General features: G+C 46.5%; 1 protein-coding gene across 4 annotated transcripts in view; it reads right to left on the bottom strand.

The window, feature by feature from the left end:
* Positions 1 to 20,824, bottom strand: part of KANSL1 (KAT8 regulatory NSL complex subunit 1) — an 81,006-nt gene that overhangs the window by 47,184 nt on the left and 12,998 nt on the right. For all 4 annotated transcript variants that reach the window (XM_032134437.1, XM_032134439.1, XM_032134440.1 and 1 more), the window contains exon 2: positions 14,927 to 16,313. In XM_032134437.1, the coding sequence (XP_031990328.1) occupies positions 14,927 to 16,230 (1,304 nt within the window). In that variant the 5' untranslated portion in view covers positions 16,231 to 16,313. The remainder of the gene's footprint in view (positions 1 to 14,926; positions 16,314 to 20,824) is intronic.

Here is a 20,824-nt window from a genome sequence, read left to right as displayed (position 1 = left end):
TCACAATTCCTTACAGTTTAAAAAACACGAGCAGCTAAAAAAGGGACTGTACGTCACATGTGAAAGAGAAAACAAAACCATTTTTACTTTAGAACAGTCAGATTCAACTGCTGTTTGGGAAACGTACAGTCAATTACATTTATTTCTGTGACTTAGGGTTCCTGCAGCCTGCTTCTCTTTCCAGAGATACCTGAATTCTCCTTCAGCACTTTCCAGCTTTTTGCTGGCCTGTTACACAGCTTTATGTGGCCATAGTCCTTCAACTCGTGTCTGATGATCAACACAATACTGCAGAAGAGCAGAACGCTGCTGATTCTTTATAAAAGAGCTCCCCAGAATGCAGTATTAATTTAATCTCATTTAGATACAGAAAGATTCAGCATTTCATTCTGCAAGGGAGAGATGCTTTCTACTATGTCAAGGCAGCAAGCAAGAAATCAAAATAATGAGTTCGTAGCCACATTGCTGGGTTCACACAGACTGAAATTCCATAATGTGAAAGAATAAACTGCTGTCTTGAGCAATTAAGCAGCATTTTCTATTCACAAAAGTACATCCTCCTTGGGTGTTACTAAACACTGCACTGATTCCAAGAAACTCAGCTGCTCTTAATAAAAAAATTTTTAGATAAATCCTATTTCTTGCTGGCAAGGTGAGTTACTGGAAGGCTCTTTCCTTGTCAAGGACAATGCGGGTCTGTATCAAGCAGACGTGGCAGGTTTGCCACTGCTACACGGCTCCTCCCTGTTGTAAGCACAAACAGGGGAGCTCCTGACCCACAACTGCAGGAGCGAGGGGCTGGATGGGGAGAGGAGGCAACCACAGACAAGCTGGGAAAGCCAGAAAGGACAGACAGCACCCAGGGAAACGTGCCCTTAGGGAACTCTTCTCCCTCCCTGAATAAAACAGCCCTGTGAGGTACCTCCACAAACTAGTAACTCCAGAGTTTGGGCAACTCCAGGAACCCCACACCAGCAGCTCCGTGAGGTTCGTGTCACTGCTGGAGCTTTGGGGGATGAGGTCCCTCACGGGCAGTGCCAGTACCACAGCAGGAGAAACGATCCCTGGCACCAGAGTCGGCAGATACAGAATCCCAGAACGGTTTGGGTTGGAAAGGACCTTAAAAACCATCTTGTTCCGCTCCCTGCCATGGGCAGGGACACCTTCCAAGCCCCATCCAACTTGGCCTTGGACACTTCCAGGGATGGGATATGGTTCCCTTCTGCTCCACCCCAAAACAACTGAGACCTCAACCTAGAAAGTTAAATTTAAACCAATGCATCAAACTCCTGCTGGGATGAAAGCCAACACTACCTTATCTGAGATACCCAGCTCCATGGTCCACAGAGCAGGAGAAAAGGAAGATGCTCTTCTGCAAGATCTAGAGAAGATCAGAAAGTTCAGGATACAAGGTGGAAAGGGAAGCCATGGGAAGAAGTGGTGAGGAAACACCAAGAACGGAATTATTTTAGGCTATAAAGAGATGGTTATATTTTAACTGGGTCTGTAAGGACACAGAAAAAGGGTCTTCATCCCCCCATTTCATCCATATTTTCCAGAGCCAAATCAAAACCACCTCTCTGTACCACCCCCATCCCTCCAGAAGTGATTCATGTCACACACTCTACTGGCCACTTCACCAAAAATTTATTTTTCTTGGATAGATCTTCCTCAGCCCGTTCAATCAGGTTCAGCCAAGACACACACTCTACTCCAGGACTTTTCACAAGGACTAGATAATGTTTGTTTCATGCCAAGACACATGGCAGGAGGCAGAATAAAAGTAACTGTAGAGAAATCAGGCCACTTTCCACCTTCTGAACAAACTCCACTGCAGTTCAAGTGCCATAGTTTGAAGCATCTCAGACTAATTTTATTTTCATCCTGTGTAAAGCCTGCAACAAATATCCAGCAATTCTATAAGGAGTTGGAAAGGGAGAAAAGACAGAGGAATATTGGTCTGTTTCTTTAATTCGGACCCTCTGCAATCAACAGTATGTTCTTTAATACTGGGCTCCAAATTGCAAGAATAGATTCTTCTTGAAGATGGGATATTTTTAGATGTTTTGATTGGTGGCATTGAAACATCTCATCCAAGAAGCAGAGCTTCCATCATTATCCCAAATCTCCTCAGTCTCTCAAAAAATCAAGACATCAATCTCATCAGGAGGATTTTTTAATCAAAGATGTGTTCAGGAGGGTTTTCCTGTTCTTTTGGGGGAAGAGGGAGTGGGAGTGAATGGAGCATTACTCACCCTGCAGTCACCACTTTCTAGGAGTTGGGCTTTTCTAGAGAAGTGAATACTAGACCATTTATTTTATTTAATTTTTTTGTTTACAAGCTGAAGCAAAGCATGTCACATTCACATATCTAAAAGCCGGGACAAGAGCCAAGAACCTGAGCTGGGGCAACTTTCAGTCAAGTAATCCACGAGGAAAGGCAGCAAATGAGAATAGTTTGGAGTATTACAGTATCTTCCAGACCTTAATGCTCGGTAAAACTTAAAAAGGTTCACACAAAGAACAGAGGTTCTCAGTCCACTGGGACTTCTAACAAGTGCTGCAAACAGCGTGGTCAGGCTGAGCCCTCCCCAAGTCCAGGGCTGATGCAGAACCTCGCGGTGAACGGCACCGTGCCCCATCGCGGGGTACCCTGGGCTGAGCTGGACACTTCCCTGCTTTGGGACTGCGTTCTTCTCCCAACTCATCCAGCATTACTGCACATGTCACAAGAAAGCGTAGAACACATGGGAGGTTTTCAAACACATTCACAAACTCTGAAGCCGAGAGTTTCACAACAAAAGCCAACACAAAAGTCATTGTACCAGAAACAAAGAGCCGTGGCTGCGAGTCCATTACTGCACAGCCTCCAAGGGTCCAGAGGGCCAAGTGGGACCTGCAGCCAAACCATTACACATCTGCACCTCCCCAGACCTAGAGGATTCCCAGCTCTGGAAGAGATACGACAAATTTTTTTCATTAGAGGAGCTGGAACGAGCTGTGGTAAGAACTAGAACTGTAATGCAGCCAGGGTAGCTCTGCAGTGTCAGCTTGCTCGAAGGGCCAGGGAGTTCATGACTACTAGAGAGGGTGAGACGTTTTCATCTAAATAAAAAAGAAAAAAACCTTGGCAAAAGGGAAAACATCCCTCTGAAATTATCATACAATCTTGTGCAATAAATGCAACTTTAGAAGTGACATTACCCAGCTCTGAGCTAACAGGCAATTACAGGGACTGGAAAAGGGAGATTTTTGCATGGATTTTTACATTCTCCAAGACATCTCTGTGAAGGAAGACAACACTTTTCCATTCAGCTCTCTGCCCTAATGTGTGTCAAAAACCAATCAGAGGTTCGATGGAGATGATTAATCCTGGAGGGAGTCAGGCAGCTGCTGCTCTCCGTGGCAGGGAGGAGGAGGAGGGGAGCTACCTGTCTGCTCCCTGGCATTCTGAGACAGCAAGCATGAGCCACAGCTAAGAAGATAATCACAAATTCTCAGAACCCCCTTTATCTCACCAAGCATCAGCTAAATAAATAAACCAAGATGCCTTTGGACAAGCAACTCTCAGAAATGAAGTGAAACACAGGAGAGCTCCATTACTTCAATTAATACTCCGATTTGTACCAGGTCAGCAGTTCCCAAGGGCAGTGAGGACAGGCACATCCCACTACTCCTCATCCAACAAAATCCCCAATTGCTGGGCAATGAGCATCCACCTTGCTTTAAAACTCCAGCAGATCTCTGCAGGACCCAAGAGTTTAAAAAAAAAAAAAAAATAAAAAAAGGAGAAAAGGCTTCCCTCTTCATATTTTCTTGAAAATTTTGGTTGCAGTCTCTCAAACTGGAAGGAAAATTACACAGTTCTACAGAATCACAGACCGGCTTGAATTGGGAGGGACATTAAAGCCCATCCGGTCCCACTCCCTGCCATGGGCAGGGACACCTCCCACTATCCCAGGTCGCTCCAAAGCCTGTCCAACCCGGCCTTGGACATTTCCAGGGATGGGGCAGCCACAACTGCTCTGGGCAACAAAGTTTTCTCCCAGGCCTAATAAATTTAAGTAAAACCAAATTAATTTTTTTCCCCAGTACAACAGCTGCAGCAAGCCCAGAACAGGAAGATCACTGTATGTTCTAGTTTTACTAGCTGAAAAATTCAAACACCTACATCAGAGAGGAAAAAAAATCCTACCAGAAAGCTCCAAAAGGAGGGGGGAAAATTTCAATTATATAAGGCAAAGATTGAAAGTAGCCAAGTGCTCTGCATGCAGATGGTTGTTAACAAGCAGACAAGAAGCAGATGAAAGGGATTTTGAGGAATGCTGCAACATCAGAGAAAAACAAAGAGAGGATTCCTCCAGCAGATTCACCCAGTAACACTCAGCTCCAGCAACAGACCCTCATTAGTGGGGACCACCTCGTTAGTGCTATGAGGGGCTGCAGAGGTTCCCTTCCCGCTGGAGTCCTGCAGTCATTCCTTGTTCCATGCAGCACCACTGAAAGCACCTGGGAATTTACGACCAAAATCTTCACACACTTAACAACAATGAAGAAAACACCCACAACATTTTCTCCTCGTCCTCCTCTTTCAAGGAGCTGCATCACAGAGCCTCACAAAGTTTTCACAGAGCATCTTTTTAAATTGTGGGAGGGAAACAGGCACAGGGTGGGATTGTTGGGGTGTCTGCGCAGGGCCAGGAGCTGGACCGGGTGATCCTTGTGGGTCTTTTCCAACTCTGGATATTCTGTGATAATTTTCACTAGTTCTTCATAAAGCCACCAAAACGTTTAATCAAGTCATTTTTCCTTTTATTTTTCAGAGAGGAGCACCTTGTCCTAGCACAAAAATTCATTGCTCATGCACAAAAAAACATTGGTACAATAACCACCTCAGTTTGCAGAGCAGCTAATCTGATCAGGGCTTACCTGTACCCAGCCTGGAGGGCGTTTGGTTTCAGGAGTTTAACATAACCAAAGCACGCCCGGTACAGAGAGCAACGGGGGGAAAAACAAAGGCAGAGCTGTGCCATGACAACTAGGATGGGTTATGAAAATTTTCTCTCCTCAGAGGATACTATTTTGAAAATAAATACCATCTCAAGAGCGAGCACGCAGGAGAATGAGCTGCAAAAAGAACTAGAACTCTTTCCATTAAAAAGACCTGGCCATGAATACCCCAGGAGACGTGATGCAGAGGGAGAGAAGGGGCACTAGGGCAGGTCTGACAAGTAAAAGATGCACACAAAAGAGTGAACCAGCACAGAACCACCGCAACTGGAGACACATGTAATTCCAGCCTGTTAAGAAAGAATTCAAAGAATAGCTCACATTCAGGAAAAAAGCAGCTAAAACAGAAAAAACAGCAGTTACACACTTCATACACCAGGTTAACATCTAATACACAACGCAAGGTCAGTCAGAGCCTTCAGGTAAGATTTTTTACAAGTATCACTTATTAAAAGTAGGTTTAAATAACTAAGAGTTAAGCTGGTTCGGGCTTCCTGCCCATTTCCAGAGGCAGGGAGAGGGGGATGGTAGGGGGGATCGAGTGAGGGCTGAATATGGAAAGCTGTCTTTAGGCACAATATGAATCATCACACTGAGGAATCTTCTTTAAGTAGCTGGCTACTACTCAAACAGATTTATTTTATTTAAAAGGGGATGGTTTTGACCAATATATGCACAACGAACCTTGGAGAAGTCATTACATGACACTCTGCTGTGTCTGTTACAATGAAAAATACTTGAAAATTAATCTGTATCAATTTAATCCATCCTGACATAGGAAAAGTGGTTAATGCCTTGGGAGATTTCCTAATGTGCTTCGTTTCTTCACATTATTTTCTGCTATCTCAGTATAAACAGCACCTTGCCTTTCACTTTCAGAAATCTCTGCTAATGGCAGAAGAGCTACCTACGACATGAAAGGAGCAGAAAATAATTTTCTTGGTTTAGCCTGAGACAGTAAAAAGCCAACACCACAAAATGTTGCATACATGGAGCAAGAGCCCTGCAAGTGTTCTGCATTCAAAATGCAGATCTACAGAAGGCTGATTGTCTCATTTTTTTGAAATAGCCAGCACTGGAATAGCAGAAGTCACATGGAGAAGAGCTCCAATTCACACAAAAATAGGCAGATTTAGCTGCTGCGATTTTTATTCATTCAACTGTCCCAGCCTAGGAATAGCAACAGCTGCTAAACAGAAATATTCTCCCCCTGGCCACTGGGATGTGGGACTTCAGTGGAGAAAAAAGCCACTAGGAACAGGAAGAGCCATTACCTCCTCCCATCAGACCATACGGAGCAGGAGCTGGGACCACAGCAGTGAAATTTTGTCAGAGCAGAGCCAGGATCACTGAGCACTGAAGCACCTTCAAACCCACCCGTCCCTTGCTCAGGTCTCCCCTCTGACCACAGATCCCTGCCCGGCTCCATGGGCACACAGAGGGCATGCTCTGCGTTTTCCACCTCCTTTCCAGGCTGCAGGAAAGCACACGAGGCACACACAGGCCAGCTCTGAGCACAGGAACCTCCTGCTCAAGCACTGCTCAGGCGATTTCTGTCTATGGCACCTACATAAAACCATGAACGCCAATGGCGTTAACAGCTCCAAAGCTTCAATATCATGGAAAGAGATGAGCTCCAACCACACACAGGCTGGGATGAGAAGCACTTTGGAGATAGAATATTCTTTACCTGGACCAGGAGAATGAGCGACAGCAGAATATTCCCAAGCTTCACCTACAGCACCAGAGAGGAAAGATTCCATGGCAAACATTCCCAAGATGACTGGAGCTCTCTTATTTTCCTGTTTGCTGGCCAAGACCAGTTCAATCTACGGACGGCTGCTCGCTCTGGGCACTACATCAACCCGTTCCCTCTGCCTCCCATCACACACATTTCCCTCCAATTCACGCTGCTTTCCATTAATATTTGAAAGTCCTCCCTTAGACAAATAAAATTCTTGCAACATTTCTTACAACATCGTTATGTGTTACTATGGAAACTGCTAAAATGTCACAAAATACAAAAGCCTAAAGCTCTGCTGCATGAGGAGAACCCTGATCATCCTTAGTTCCCTCTTTGGGTAGTATGATGATCAAATGTTTCGAGCCTAATATAAAAAAAGTCACTATTATAGTGGGGGGGTGTATTTTCTTTCTTTTTTTTTTTTTTTTTTTGGCATTGCTTTACATTACTGAGTATTTCATTAAGCCAGCAGCCAAATGAAGTCACTTTTCACAAATCCACCCTGTCAAGAGGGACTTTTGAGGCAGTAAAATGATATTCAAAACTCTCTGGAATTCCATGCTGAGCAGAGAAGCTGTGGCTACCCCTGGATCCCTGCAAGTGTCCGAGGCCAGGTTGGACAGGGCTTGGAGCAGCCTGGGACAGTGGAAGGTGTCCCTGCCCATGGCAGGGGTGGCACTGGATGGGCCTAAAGGTCCTTTCCCACCTAAACCATTCTGTGATTCTGTGAGTGTATTTTACACAGGCAGGATGCACAGATTTAACAGATACGGGAGCTCTAATTCTTTAAAACTGAGGCTGTTTGAGAAGCACAGAGTTGTGGAGAGAGCACCCTGTGCTCATTCATAAGGCAGCAGGAATTACTGTGCCTCAGAAGCAGGAGCGTCACGAGATGTGCCAGCCGAGCTGTGCCACCACTATCGCAGGGAACATCTCGTTTTGCAGTGGAGCCATCGTGGCTGCACATGAGCACCAGGGAGAGAGCAGCCATCTGCCGAGGAGCTCACCTCACTAACCTGGCAGCTCCCAGCCAAGGCGGCAGCTCGAAATGCACCCCCGGGGTGACCTCCCTGCTCGGCACAGCCACGGACACGGCAGGGCTTGGCACAGAGCTCGGGCTGGGTTTGGGAGGGGCAGGCAAAAGGGAAAACACCCTCGACACGACCAATTTGCCACAGAATTTTTGAGCCACTCCATCATCATAACAAAAGCAGTGAACTGAAGGTCTCAACAGCACGAGACTCTGACTGCCCCTTTTAAGCATTCTCTTTCAGCAAAGCATCATCCCCCTCACTGCTGATGCAATGCAATGAAACAGCACGTTTTACAGGAAAATCCCAGGCATCGTTAGCAAATCCTTAACTCGGCATGCCTGTGCCAGGTACCCTTCCCATAAATAGCTTGTTCAGTGCTGAGGTCAAACCTGGAGCAGGCATTCCAGAAAGTAACCCAATCCCAGGGAAGGTCAGAGGGTGGTGAAAAGAAAAGAAATAGGACAGGAAAAAAATGTAAAAATAAGATAAAAGAAAAGAAGGAACTGGATGCTACTTAAGCAAACCACTTCAGTACTCCAAGTGAAAGCAAATCTTTCAAATGCAGAGAGCCACAACCAGAGACAACTCCGAGTGCACTGGAGAGTTGAATCATTCCCAGCTGGCTCCAGAGATGTGAAGGGCAACTGCAATAAACCCAAGGCAATTCAAGCTTCTCTTCCCGCTTCCCATCTGAATTCCTAGTCAATACACAGGCCCTCACCTATTTATATTTTTAAGCCCTTCCTTTCATTCGAAATCCAGCATATAAAACCTAAGCCAATTTTTTCCGTTCTCTCCTACCTAAAGCGTTTTATCTGAGGGCGGCCCAGCAAAGACCCGACCTCTCCAAGCCTTTGAAAGGAGACACTTGCAAAACGCCCCATATCCAGGGTGTGCCCAAAACACACTCCGTGGAAAAATCTCTTGGGGTAGTGCCAGTTTAGCAAGAAAAACATTTTCCCCCAGCTGGAAGTCTAGCACTGCTGAGCAAGTGCAACCAGAATGGATCTGCAGGAGGAGAGAACAAAGGAGGGGGGGAGCCCATGTCACTGCAGAATGAAACCCCCAGTCTTTGAGGAAGACACCTGGGAGTACCTTTACAATCTCTTCCTTAAGGAATTCCATGTTCACCGTTGCTCCACTTGTAATCTCAGCCATGCAGTAATTCTAATCTCAGCCATACAGTCATTTTTTGTCTTCTGTCAGTACCAGCATGAATAAAAATGCAGCTCTGAGCCGTGGCTGCTCGCAGATGCTGGTGCAACACAGTGTAAAAGTCTTTTCCCATCCCCCACAGAGGTATATTAGACTTCAATATTGGAGATCAGCTCTAAACAGGGCCCCTTTCCCTCGCTCAAACACCAACTTCAAATTTCAGAGGCGACTGCAGCAAAGCAGAAAAGTACCACACTGGGTTTTTAACACCAGTTCACATTCACAGACTTCTCAAAAAAATTTTTCTGCTGCTTCAGATGTTGTGACAGGCTTTTTCCAATGAAAAGTAAAGTAAATATTTATACAACCCTATCCACAGTGTCACCCACAACTCCTAAAAATTCTGAGCTACAGCCTGTTCTTACTTGCTGCCCCACTGGGTAAGGGCTACAGAGACAAAGAGCAGCTTACTGGCAGTACCAGCCACCAAATCATTCCCAGTCCTCTGCGTTATCTTCCATACACCAGCCCAGCACAGCCTGAGAGACAGGGACAGAAGACCTGACTGAACAGAAGAACCCAAAATGCTGCAGGGGCAGTAAAGGCATCTGCCAGAAAGATGCTTTGTCTGCATTCAACACACCAAATTCAAATGTTTTCCTGAACCACAGCATTGATCCGAACCTTATTCCTTGCACATGTGACCCAACACCGAGTGCTGGTTCACAGAGTCCCAGACTGGTTTGGGGGGGGAAGGGGCTTTCAGCCTAGAAAGATAAATTTCAACCAAAGCACCAAACTCCCTCTCGGATGAAAGACACTCACACTGCCTTACGTGAGGTCTGTGGATGGCCATCGACCTACACCAAACGCACAAAACCTCCCTGCCATTCACCAGTGAGGTCTGCACGAGGATCAAGGCTCTAATAGAAGTCAGGAACAACTTATTAGACACCCATAATATCTATAAAAGGTGTACTAGGACCAGCATCTCTGAGAAATAACTGACTATTCTCATTTGCCCTCTTTCCTTAAAAGCAAGAGGGACTTGGAGTGTCCTACTTACTCCGGATACCTGATTAAGCATTTTTGAACAATCAACCACTCTATTGTTCTGCTTTCAAATGCTAAGCAAGAACACTTCAGAATCTGCTCTCTCTTCCCGACTGAAAGAGCTTGCAGGACTTCTGACCAACACATCGCTGCTGAGACTAACAACAACTCAGACAACACATACGAAAGTTCTCATAAACAGCTGAAAAATACAGTTAACCACTGTGCTGTCATCAGTACATACAAGCACAGCTAAAATTCAACAAAAAACAACACCCAAAGTGTCAAGCAGGGGACTGAAAAAGTGATAAAGAGTAAGAGGCAAACTTTTAGGATTGCTCTGCATAAATAATTTAGTGAAATATGTTTGTGACCAGTAGGAAAAGCTTCCTTAGTCCCCATGGCATGGGATTTGATATCTGAATTACATGTGGGATCTGCCATCTGAATTATGGTTCCATGAAGTCACAGATTTGAGAAATATTATTTAATGGCCCTTGAGATACAGGCTTCATTATCGTGTTCTCACTTGAAAAACATAATCGAGGGAGAAAAACCAGAATGTCTAAATCACATTTCTCAGTCAGCTTGCGCCAACTGCGACCACTCCTCAAGCAACCCCCAACCCAAGTGCCCCATGCGTTCATCTCCAACACAGGACTTGGAAATTAGTGCTGGGAAAAGCAGTTCTTTGTGAGAAATCTTAATTACTACTCCAAGCCCAGCAACTCTGAAATCCCGGCAGTACAACGTGACGCAGTGCAGGGAGGAGACAACACACGGGCTGTGAAATGATTCACCGCAACACCAAAGCGCAGAAGGTGCTTGGATTTCCCATCAGTAAATGGGAATAATTAAAGTGTGCTCAGGCATCGTGGCCACAGGCATCGTAACAACCACAACTGAACACTGTAGGGACTGTCTGACCCTTGGAAAGGTTCTGTGGGAAGCCAGTGGTGTGAGAAGTTGGTCACTAGGAACTGCAGTTCCCTCTCAGCAGCTTGATGCAACTGTCAGCCAAACAGTGACTTTCCAGATAAGAAAACCTGAGCTAAAAGATAAGTCCCAGTTAAATATTTGGTTTCATTACCTTTTCAGAAAATTTTTCCACTGTACAGACTGAAGTTGAGGTTTAGAGAGACTAAATCACCTACCACTCACCAGTTCATGCCTACATCGCTACTTAGCATAGGTCACTAACCAGCCAAAAATAATTGACAAATTCTGATTAAACTTGTCTACAGGCAAATCCAACACAACCAAAGAAACCACCACTCTGCAAAAAGCAACTACTATAAAGATGCACAAGCCACATGAAATATTTCCTATTTATATGTATTAGCACAGGGACACAGAAACAACAGGACTTTGGTGACTTTCTAAACCATCACTCAGCAACACAAACCAGATTTCAGCCAGCAGCCCTCCAGCACTGGGAGAAATTCCATGCCCTTCTCTGAACCACGTCTCACAAGCAGTTCCTGATCCCAGCATGCTGATAGCAACATGAAACCATGGAATGGTTTGGGTTGGAAGGGACCTTAAAGCCCATCCAGTGCCACCCCCTGCCATGGGCAGGGACACCTCCCACTGTCCCAGGGCGCCCCAAGCCCTGTCCAACCTGGCCTTGGACACTTGCAGGGATCCAGGGGCAGCCACAGCTTCTCTGGGAATCCATACCAGTACTTCCCCACCCCCAAAGGGCAGCTGGGCCCTTTCACAGTCACACAGGTTTCTCAGGCGCTGCTGCCGCCAGTCACACCCAGCCAAGGAAGCTGGGATTCTCCACAGGGAAGGCTCCAACCTGCCTTCCTCACCTCCTGGCAAAGGCAAAGCTGCTCTCTCCTGATCCTCTCTCTGCACCGCTCACACCTTTAGAGGATCTCAGCTGTAAGGCAGAGCTGTGTATTGTTAACCAGGGAGCAGACACAGTCCAACACAGTGGTCCTCGATGCACACAAAACTAAGGATGCAGCACAACCCAACCCTGCCTGCACACACCTGCCCTCCCCATCAGCTGCCTGAGAAGCAGGAGTACCTCGTTAAACCAAGCCCATGGCTGGCAGGGCTTCCCAAAGGTGTAACGAATCCCTCCCTGCTTTGTTTATGCATTACCTGATGACCTGGTTATGCACCTGAATGACAGCACCTTCCTGGGCAGCAGGTCTGGGGGTGCTTTAAAAGGATCTACCAAGTTCTGATACATCCCTAACACTACTGGAAAGAAGAATTTCTCAGGGAGATGGTGCTCCATAGCTGAGATCAGGCAGGTCAGAACAGTACAAACGCTTCAAAGTCCATCCTTGACCAGATACTGATTCTGGAATGCCACCACACCAGAAAAACTCAAAGGTCAGCTCTTATCTAAGCATGATGTAAACATGTCTTTGTCTCTTCTGGATGCTCCTACTTGAATCCCAGAGGTGGTCGGTGACGTGGTCACTCACTACCAGCAGGCTCCAAGACACTGTTTGTGGCACAACTCTCACTACAGGTCTAAAGCAAACAGCAATTTTTTGGGGGGAAGGCAGGGGCACCCAGAAGCAATGCAGAACCAAGGGATGGTGACCGAGCACTGAAAAGTTTACAGAATCACGGAACTGCTAGGGGTTGGAAGGGACCTCTGCAGATCATCCAGTCCCAGCCCCTGCCAAGGCAGGGTCTCCTAAAGCAGGTTACATAGGAACGTGTCCAGGGTTTGGAATGTCTCCATTACACAATTAAGATACTCCATCTCACTATCAAAATTAAAATAATCAGGGCACACATCTTCCTTCTAATAAGTAAATTCATAAAGACAAAAAATCCAGCCCTCCCTGAGCAGCCTCTGCACTCACACTAATGTACAACAATGGCTCTGTATCATCAGCTGGCCCAAGGCAGCTTCCCAGTGGAAAACTCGGCTCTTCCCCTTCCGGCCTCCTAGCACTGCTGGAAAAGAATAGTATTAGATGTGCTCAGAAGCTTGTACCAGCTCTTAAGGTTGACTTGAGCAGTTCCACTAACAAGCACCAACACGCACTGAGCCTTGGCAATGCCAGAGCTCAGGGCCGATGTCACAGCACTCATCCAACAGGACGGTCAATGCTGGGACGGCTCATTACTGAATACCCACAGGCACCAACTTTAAACGAGGTTTGGTGGGCCTGGCCTAGATGCCAGTGTGCATACACACCAACTTCTGAACCCAGAGACAACAGAGGGATCAGTCTTTTTATTAGCTTTCAAATCTTTGGCTTTTTAAGAGTACTCAGAATGTGAAGGCATGACTAACGCAAAGGGCGGAAAAGTCAGCAAAGAATTTCACGCATCATGTCTCTGAATGCTGAACTTCCTCTTGGGATTAGAGGAGTGGCAAAGAAATTTCACTTTGCTAGACAACACGTGAAGCCATGAAACCCATAACATGGGAAATTTAGTATTATTTTGTACAGATTTTTAATCAAATGTCTCCTCCAATAAGTACTACAAGACCTATAAATGCAATTCTACTACTAATCCCAACAGTAAGTTTGTGGATGCTATAAAACAGGAATAAAGATACTGAACTCTTGTTTAAACAGCACAAGAACCTCTTTATGTCCACCCAGGAGAGATCACATGATCAGCTAGCTACCAGCTTTGCACTGGGAGAAACCAAACTCAAGCTACATTTAAGACTTCACATGCAGAAATTCATCCTGCGCCACCATCCCAAAACACAACGTGACATTTAGCTGGAATTTGATATTCAAAAGCTGTAACATCTGCCTATCAGCACTCATCCACGGGAGTGTGTTCTCAGAGGATGCTGAAGTCACCACATGCCCACTGTTCATATCCACCCAGCTCAGTAAAATCTGTTTCACATAGCCCTTGGCCAGTCACTAACACACTCTGGACAACAGGTATCCAAATCCACTCAGTTATTTCTCCAGAGAGAGCTGAACAATCCCAGGACAGTGCAGGAATGCAAAAGTCCTGGTGACTTTTTCCAGCCTGGATGGGAAAGCCATCGGCATTCCAGCCAGGACCCCTGTGCCTGCTGCACGGAGCTTTTTGTCGACCGTAGCGATACTTCACAGACTGAGGTCTCGGTTCAATAGGTCCATCAGGGTGGAAGAGATCATCTACTGATGCAAGCAAGATTTCACACAGCCTAGACACAGAATATGGCCTTTTAAGAGATTTTTACAAGATACTGTGGTGTGCACTCCCAGGGAAAATTCTGGGTTTGGAACAAAAATTTCCCTTCCTCCCTGACCTGTCTCAAGACCTTTTGCCTTGAGAAGGATCTTCCTCCTCCACACACAAACTGACACCTAATACTTATGCAAACAGGATCTAGTTAACAACATAATTATGAAGCTGTTGTCATCATTTAATGCAACTCACAGACAAGAAAAAAATTCCCAGCAGTAATTTCCCAGATTCAAGAAGAGAACACACTCGCTTCACACTTCGGCTGGCACTTGAACCAAATCCTTTCAAGAGTATTTTTTTTCCAGGCAGCTCACTTAACAAATAAAATGACTTCCCAATCATAAATATGCTGTCAGCTACACAGATTCATACTGGCCTTACTTTACACAACAGGTTTACAACAAGTATTCCCATTGTAAAAAACCAAACATTTCATTTCAGGAGACAGGACCAAAGTATCCTGGAGACAACTGCTAATGGCATTCCAGGTTTCTATCTGCAGCTCACACCACTCCAGCCAGCCAATATTTTCATGACTTGCTGCTCCATGAACCAAAGACTATTTTCAGTATGCATGAGGAATTTTATCTTCAGTGCTGCACATGCTGCAAATCACACCAAACTAGTTTTAACAATTCTTTGACCCAAGACCTTCCAAAATTTAGGGTTCCTACAAAAACTGTATTTCTATCTGCCACCTTCCACTTTGCTCCCCACCACCAGAAGGAAACAAGCGAGTGCTACTTACAGTGGTACATGGGGTTGTTCTGGGTCTGCTTTGGTCAGTTCCTCTTCTTCAACATCCGACTCTCCCCCCGAGCTGCTGTCAGTGACATCCGAGTCAAACGCCTGCTCGCTGGATCTCAAGTTGGCCATGCCACTGGCCGTGAATCTCTCCAGCTCCTCCGATATTGAATCACTCTTCAGGAAGTTACTCAGGCCTTCTGAAGTAACTGTCTCACTCGCAGCTTTCCTCAAGGCTGCTTCTGCTTTTCTGGTCAACATCAGCTGGCTCCGATGCCTCAGGGGGTCCAAAGCTGGAAGCTTGCTCAGCGTTTTCTCCAAGAAGCCGCCCAACTGCTGCTGGATGTGTCTCTCCACCTGCTTCGCTTGCACCACCTGCAAGCGCTTCTGCAGCCGTCGGGCTCGGCTCTCAATGTCTGCCTGGCGCCGCAGCAGGGCCCTCGTCCTCATCTCGGAGTCCAGAGCGCTGTGGTGACCAGCCAGCAGAGAAGGTTTCTGCTCCTCCAACTTACTGCTCCCGAAGTCGGAGTGACTCGCGACACCGGGCACCCGCGTCTCCCCACTGCCGCCCTCGAGCACCCACTGCTGCTCTGTGGAGTTAAGGGAAGATTTATTTGCAGTGCTATTATTGCTAAAGGGAGTTGCGTGCTCTGCATCAAGGCTTCTGTGTGGAAGAGTGCAATTGGTCAACCCGGTCTTCAAGTCCCCCAATTCAGAACCTCCTGTATTATAATCAACAGTCTGGAGGGCAGCAGAAGGAGGAGCACACTTCCCACCATTCAGAGAACTAGAGTTTTCATGGTCTGAATTGGTACTTTTGGCCAATTTCTTGGCCAAGCCATTCACAGGCGCTTGTGGGAGAGGTGGCTGGCTATTAGCACTCATTGTTTTTAGATTCTCCAAAGTGAATTCCAACACTGGTTGCCTCCCCAACAGATCACTTGTTTTCAAGAAGGACTGAGATAAGAGAGAGTGAGATTTAAGGACTGTCTGCTTGTTGAAGACTCCTTGCAGCTTCAGAGGCTCTTTTGAAGAGACAGATGTTACATCCGAGCAGAGATAAGAGGCCACTAGCGGCTGCAGCTTGCCCAGCTCTTCCTTTGTAGGGTTGTTTCGGAAATCTAGACTGGGATCCTCTGGAGCAATGGCTTTCCTTTTGGTGCCGTTGGCAGCCAGGAGGATGTTGTTGGCGTTGCCGTTGCTCTCGGCACTGCCAGGCGACAAGGTGGAGGACGGGGGAGCCAGCTTGAATCGGATGTGGTGAGCTTCAGCTGCTGCGTCAGTGAGAGCGGGCGCCATCGCAGCCATTCAGCACAGAGACACGGGAAGTCCAGCCTCTCCCGCTGCCGAGGCCAGCTCCACTGCCTCCCACTGCCGCTCCCGAGGGCAGCCTGCACAAGGAAGGCAAAAGACACAGTCAGGCACTGCATTTGGAGGAAATAAATCAAACACTTTGGACAACGGCAGCGAGACTTGGATGTGACGCTTGCGCTTCGTCACATTGAGCGCAGCCTCCTCCCCCTGGGAGCCCCAGCCATGCTCAGCAGAGCCAGGCAGGCACAAGGCAGCTGGGAACAGAAACAGGAATACACAACCCAGCCCTCAGGACCTCCCAAAGTTAATGCCTGTCTGTAACTGCGATTCCCATCTTTCAGTTTATCCATGAGCACACCAGAACCCTTCCAGGCCTCCAGGAAAGCTCCAATCCTGGATGCTCCTATTCCTCAATGCCAGCAGCTCACCAACTTCATCATTAAAATCCCTGAGCTACACCTATGAAATAGTTTTCAGTGCTTCTACTGCCAGCTCAGGGGTCTTAAAAATGACAAATTTGACTATAACATGTAACACAGACAGGGCTTGAGGGGAACAAATCTCCATATGCTTAAACTCCCAGAGGCTGAAGAAACCCCACCGCTTCCCTGAAACCTGGATTTCAAGAAAGTTGCTTCCCTGGTGTATACGAAACCCACTTTCTCAGAAGTACATTTCCGAATGAGCCAGGTGATTTCCAGTGTTAGCAATTCCCATTTCTCTTTCAAGAGCATGGATAAAGATTAACCCACACACGCACAGAGCAGTTCTACACTGACTGTCAGAGCAAGCCTGGGTTTAACTCAACTAGTGCAAATAAATTAAGAGAAATAACTAAAGACTCTTCCTTTCTCTACACTGCAGCCTTTTCCCACCCACCTTCAAGTTTCTGGTCATTCACCCACTTTCCTCACCACTAAAACTGTCAGTGTTTTTAAATGCCTTTTTAAATTGCATTCAAATAACCCACAGCACAGGCTGTGCCACCAGTGAAACAGTTACTTGATTTTCCTTTTACTGAAGTTATTTAGCATCTTCATAAGATATTTCAACATCAACTTAATAATAAAAAGTTGCCCTGATCTCTTGCCTGATATGCCAGTCCTCTAATTTCACATAAATTTGCATAAGCTTGTTGTAGCTGTTCATTAACACACCCCGATGACCAAATTAATACACCACTTTACAGGAAAAGCAAGGACTATCTAAAGTTTTAATATGTTTAACAAGGAAAATTTCACAGCCAGTTTTGTTTCTGGGCTCATCCAGCTGTACCACAGTTACTCCCAAGCATCAGATTCAGGTGATTCTCCGTAACAGGGACCAGAAAGACATCAAGGCTGAAAAGCAAAGTACTAGAACCTGAATTTTTGTGAGAAATCAGAGATGAGTTAGAGAAACAAACCCACATTCCCATGGAGGGAAGGGTCAGAATTATTTGCTCTGTGTGGTTTCCAGTGAGTACATATATTGGTCAATTGGCCAGCCCCTCGCCAGGTCCAAAATACAAACCCTCCAGAGTCCTAGAATCCCAAAATGATTTGGGTTGGAAGGGACCTTAAAGCTCATCCAGTTCCAGCCCCCTCCCCGGGGGACCAGCCCAGGGCACGGGGGATTCTGGGATTGGTCATGTCCAGCCTCTCACCCACCAGTCCTTCTCCCCAGGGCTGCTGTCCATCTGTTCATTCTCCAGCCTGAATTGATCCCAAGGGTTCTCCCTACCCAGCTACAGCACCTTGCTAACAGTCATTCTAACTCACTCTCCATAAAATCCACTTTGGTGACACAGGAGGAGACAAGGAAGGAAGAACAGACTCCCAGAGGAACAGACTTTAAAAAAGCTGTTGTAACTGAGATGCTGGAGATGGGTTCAGGCTTCCCAAGTCCCCTACTCACAGAACTTATGGTATTCTGTCATGAACTACACCTTATCCTTACTAAAAAAGGATCTGTATGTCTAAAAGTTTTGGCCACACTCACTGAAAACGGATTTCAGTCACCATTTGAGTCCATAAATAAAAACTGAACATGCCTATTCAGGGAAGAAAGAAAAAAAAAGGAACTTGCAGGGAACTTTCCACTTGTAGCTAAGACACCCTTGGGAGAGGAGGGAGGAAGACCGTCAGAACAAAGACTTCCTCCACTCCAGCCTCCTTCCAAGACCTTCACTAGAGACACACACACTGGGAATGACTGTCCCTAACAGGTTCCCAGTTCTGCAGAAACATACAGGTTTCCCTTCCAGGGGGAACTCTGGCTCAGGGCTCTCCACCACAGTTACCACGAGACATCAGCAGCAGCTTCAGGAACACCCAACTGCAAAAAGAGCAGAAAACCCTCCCCTTGGTGCTAAATGACTCTTCATGAACATATCTGCACTGCAGCCAGTCAGGAGTTTGCCCAGGCTGGAGAGAGTTTTAATCTGTAGGACAGTCATCAAATTAACAGAAGTAGGAGATGGAAGCAAAACTTTGACACTGCCATTTTCTCCAGGTTAGCAAACCCACTTGAAAACAAAAAATCCTCCTGGTAAGCTACTGCAAACCTCCTTGGCTCCACTTTTCATGGGGTGGACACCATTTAGAATACTTTGGAAGCCTGGAAAGCCTCCGCTAAGAATAAGGCTTTGTTCTAGTAGCTTAAAGATGACCTCCAAAAGTTATTTGGTCTATTTTTTTTTATTTTAAGTCCTTATCAACTCTCTGTGTGCTGGACAGCACTGGCTTCTCTAACATTGAAATAGATCTCTACTTTTATGACCAACCCCTGGAAAAGACATTAAGGAACATTTGTAAGCATGTTCCCTCCCTCTGTTTGTAAGTCTGGGTTGTTATTAAAGCCGCATTACACTTATCAGGAATTTCTTCCTAACAGGGAATTGGAGGGGAGAAGGTGTTAAGGCATCTCTGAGGAAGGAGAACAAAGAAAAGGAAAGGTCATAGAATGGGAAGGGAAGGTCATTCACACAGTCTGAGGAACTTTCAGAGCATTCTGGTAAGTCTGACAATAAGGCCAAGAATTATCCCCCAATCTTTTGCCTGCTCCTGGGACCCAAACCATGCTGGCAAGTTTTACTCAAACTGCTGTCACCCATCTGTATTAGCAGATCCATGTGAGCACCCTTTTTTCACCATTTTCCTGCCAAGGGTCTTTAATTCCCACACTCAAGGTAACACATGTGGGACCAAGGGGCTTCTGCTCTGGCACAAGCCCTGCTGGTAGAGAACGGCCAGAGCAACTGGACACTGCTCCAGTTCCACCACCACAGCTCAACTCCAGCCCAACCTGCAGCAGCCGTGGCGCAACCCCTGTGCTGGACTTCACCTGGGAAAATCCAAGAGGAGCTGTTTCTGGAAGGCCAGCGTGGTGTTTACGGCGTGTCTTAAGCTAATACTGAATGAACGTTCTTCGTTTTCCATTTAGAAGTAGAGCACTGCCAGAGCAGTTAGCAGTAATTAACAGAGCAAAGATGAAAGGCTGCAGCAAGCAGGTAAAACCAGGGTAACCGTAACTCATCCATCTTCCCTCGGTCCCCAGGAGTGCACGGGAGGCCACCGAGGCAGCAGAGGCACCAGGGCTTCTCAGGGGGCTTCACCTACAACTCCACATCAGCAGCACCAATGCTCAAACTTCTTAAACACAGAGCAGAGGGAAGAGTGGGAATAAGGCCGAGGCAGCAATGGGAAGTCAGAGGGGGCAGGAGGAACACACCCAGTCACCCTACACCTGGAGCAGCATCAGGTCATGACACCCCTGAAAACAATCTTCCAGCATGCTGACTTATTCAATACCCTCTGCTTCTAAAACCCAATTTTACAATCAGACCTTGAAAGGAGAACTGGGTTTCCAAGCACATGACTTTGTGCAATACCTCAAAAATAAGCCCAAAACAAACACAGGAAGTTTTGAGTTTTCTTGGGGAGAAACCAGGCACTGTGCTTCCAGTGAGGCTCATGAGAAGATATGGGGAGCTCCATGAACTGGACACAGGAGGCACCTGTCTAAACTCACTCCAGTTTGCCTCTAGAAGGGCTGTCCATGCTCTCCCACCAGCTGGTCTCCTCCCAGACATCAATCCCACCATGGCACCCACCTGGCTCCATCACCTCTGCCCTCCATCCCTCCTGCACCGCTTGGTCACACCCACCTCCCATATTTCTGTTCCCTGGATTACGGTCTCAATCCCTGAAATTATCCCGAATTCCAGCACCCTGAAACCCCTTCATCCCAAAGCTCTGTCCTCCCCAACACCCATTTCCTGACATACACAAAGGTGCTGTTAGAAGCAATAAAAGCAAAGTTACCCTGAAGGAAGTGAGTATTATATCAATTCCCACTTCCCCTCTCCTCCCCCACTACAGATCAACAGTGCAGCCAACTCTTGAATTCGTGTGGTTACAAACATGTTTCAGTCAGAAAACCAAAACAAAGCACACAAAAAACCCCCAAACTTGCTAAAATAAAATCCCTCTACACTTCATTTTGCAAGTAAAACACATCATCTGTGCTTCTAACCTCAGCAGGTAACAACATACAACAACTCCCTGAGCCCTACAAATGTTTTCCATATCCACAACGTCCATCTACC

Source organism: Corvus moneduloides, chromosome 26 (assembly GCF_009650955.1).
Source record: "Corvus moneduloides isolate bCorMon1 chromosome 26, bCorMon1.pri, whole genome shotgun sequence".
Taxonomy (NCBI): domain Eukaryota; kingdom Metazoa; phylum Chordata; class Aves; order Passeriformes; family Corvidae; genus Corvus; species Corvus moneduloides.
Note: the sequence above shows the minus strand (reverse complement) of the source record. Positions and strands in the feature narration are given on the sequence as shown.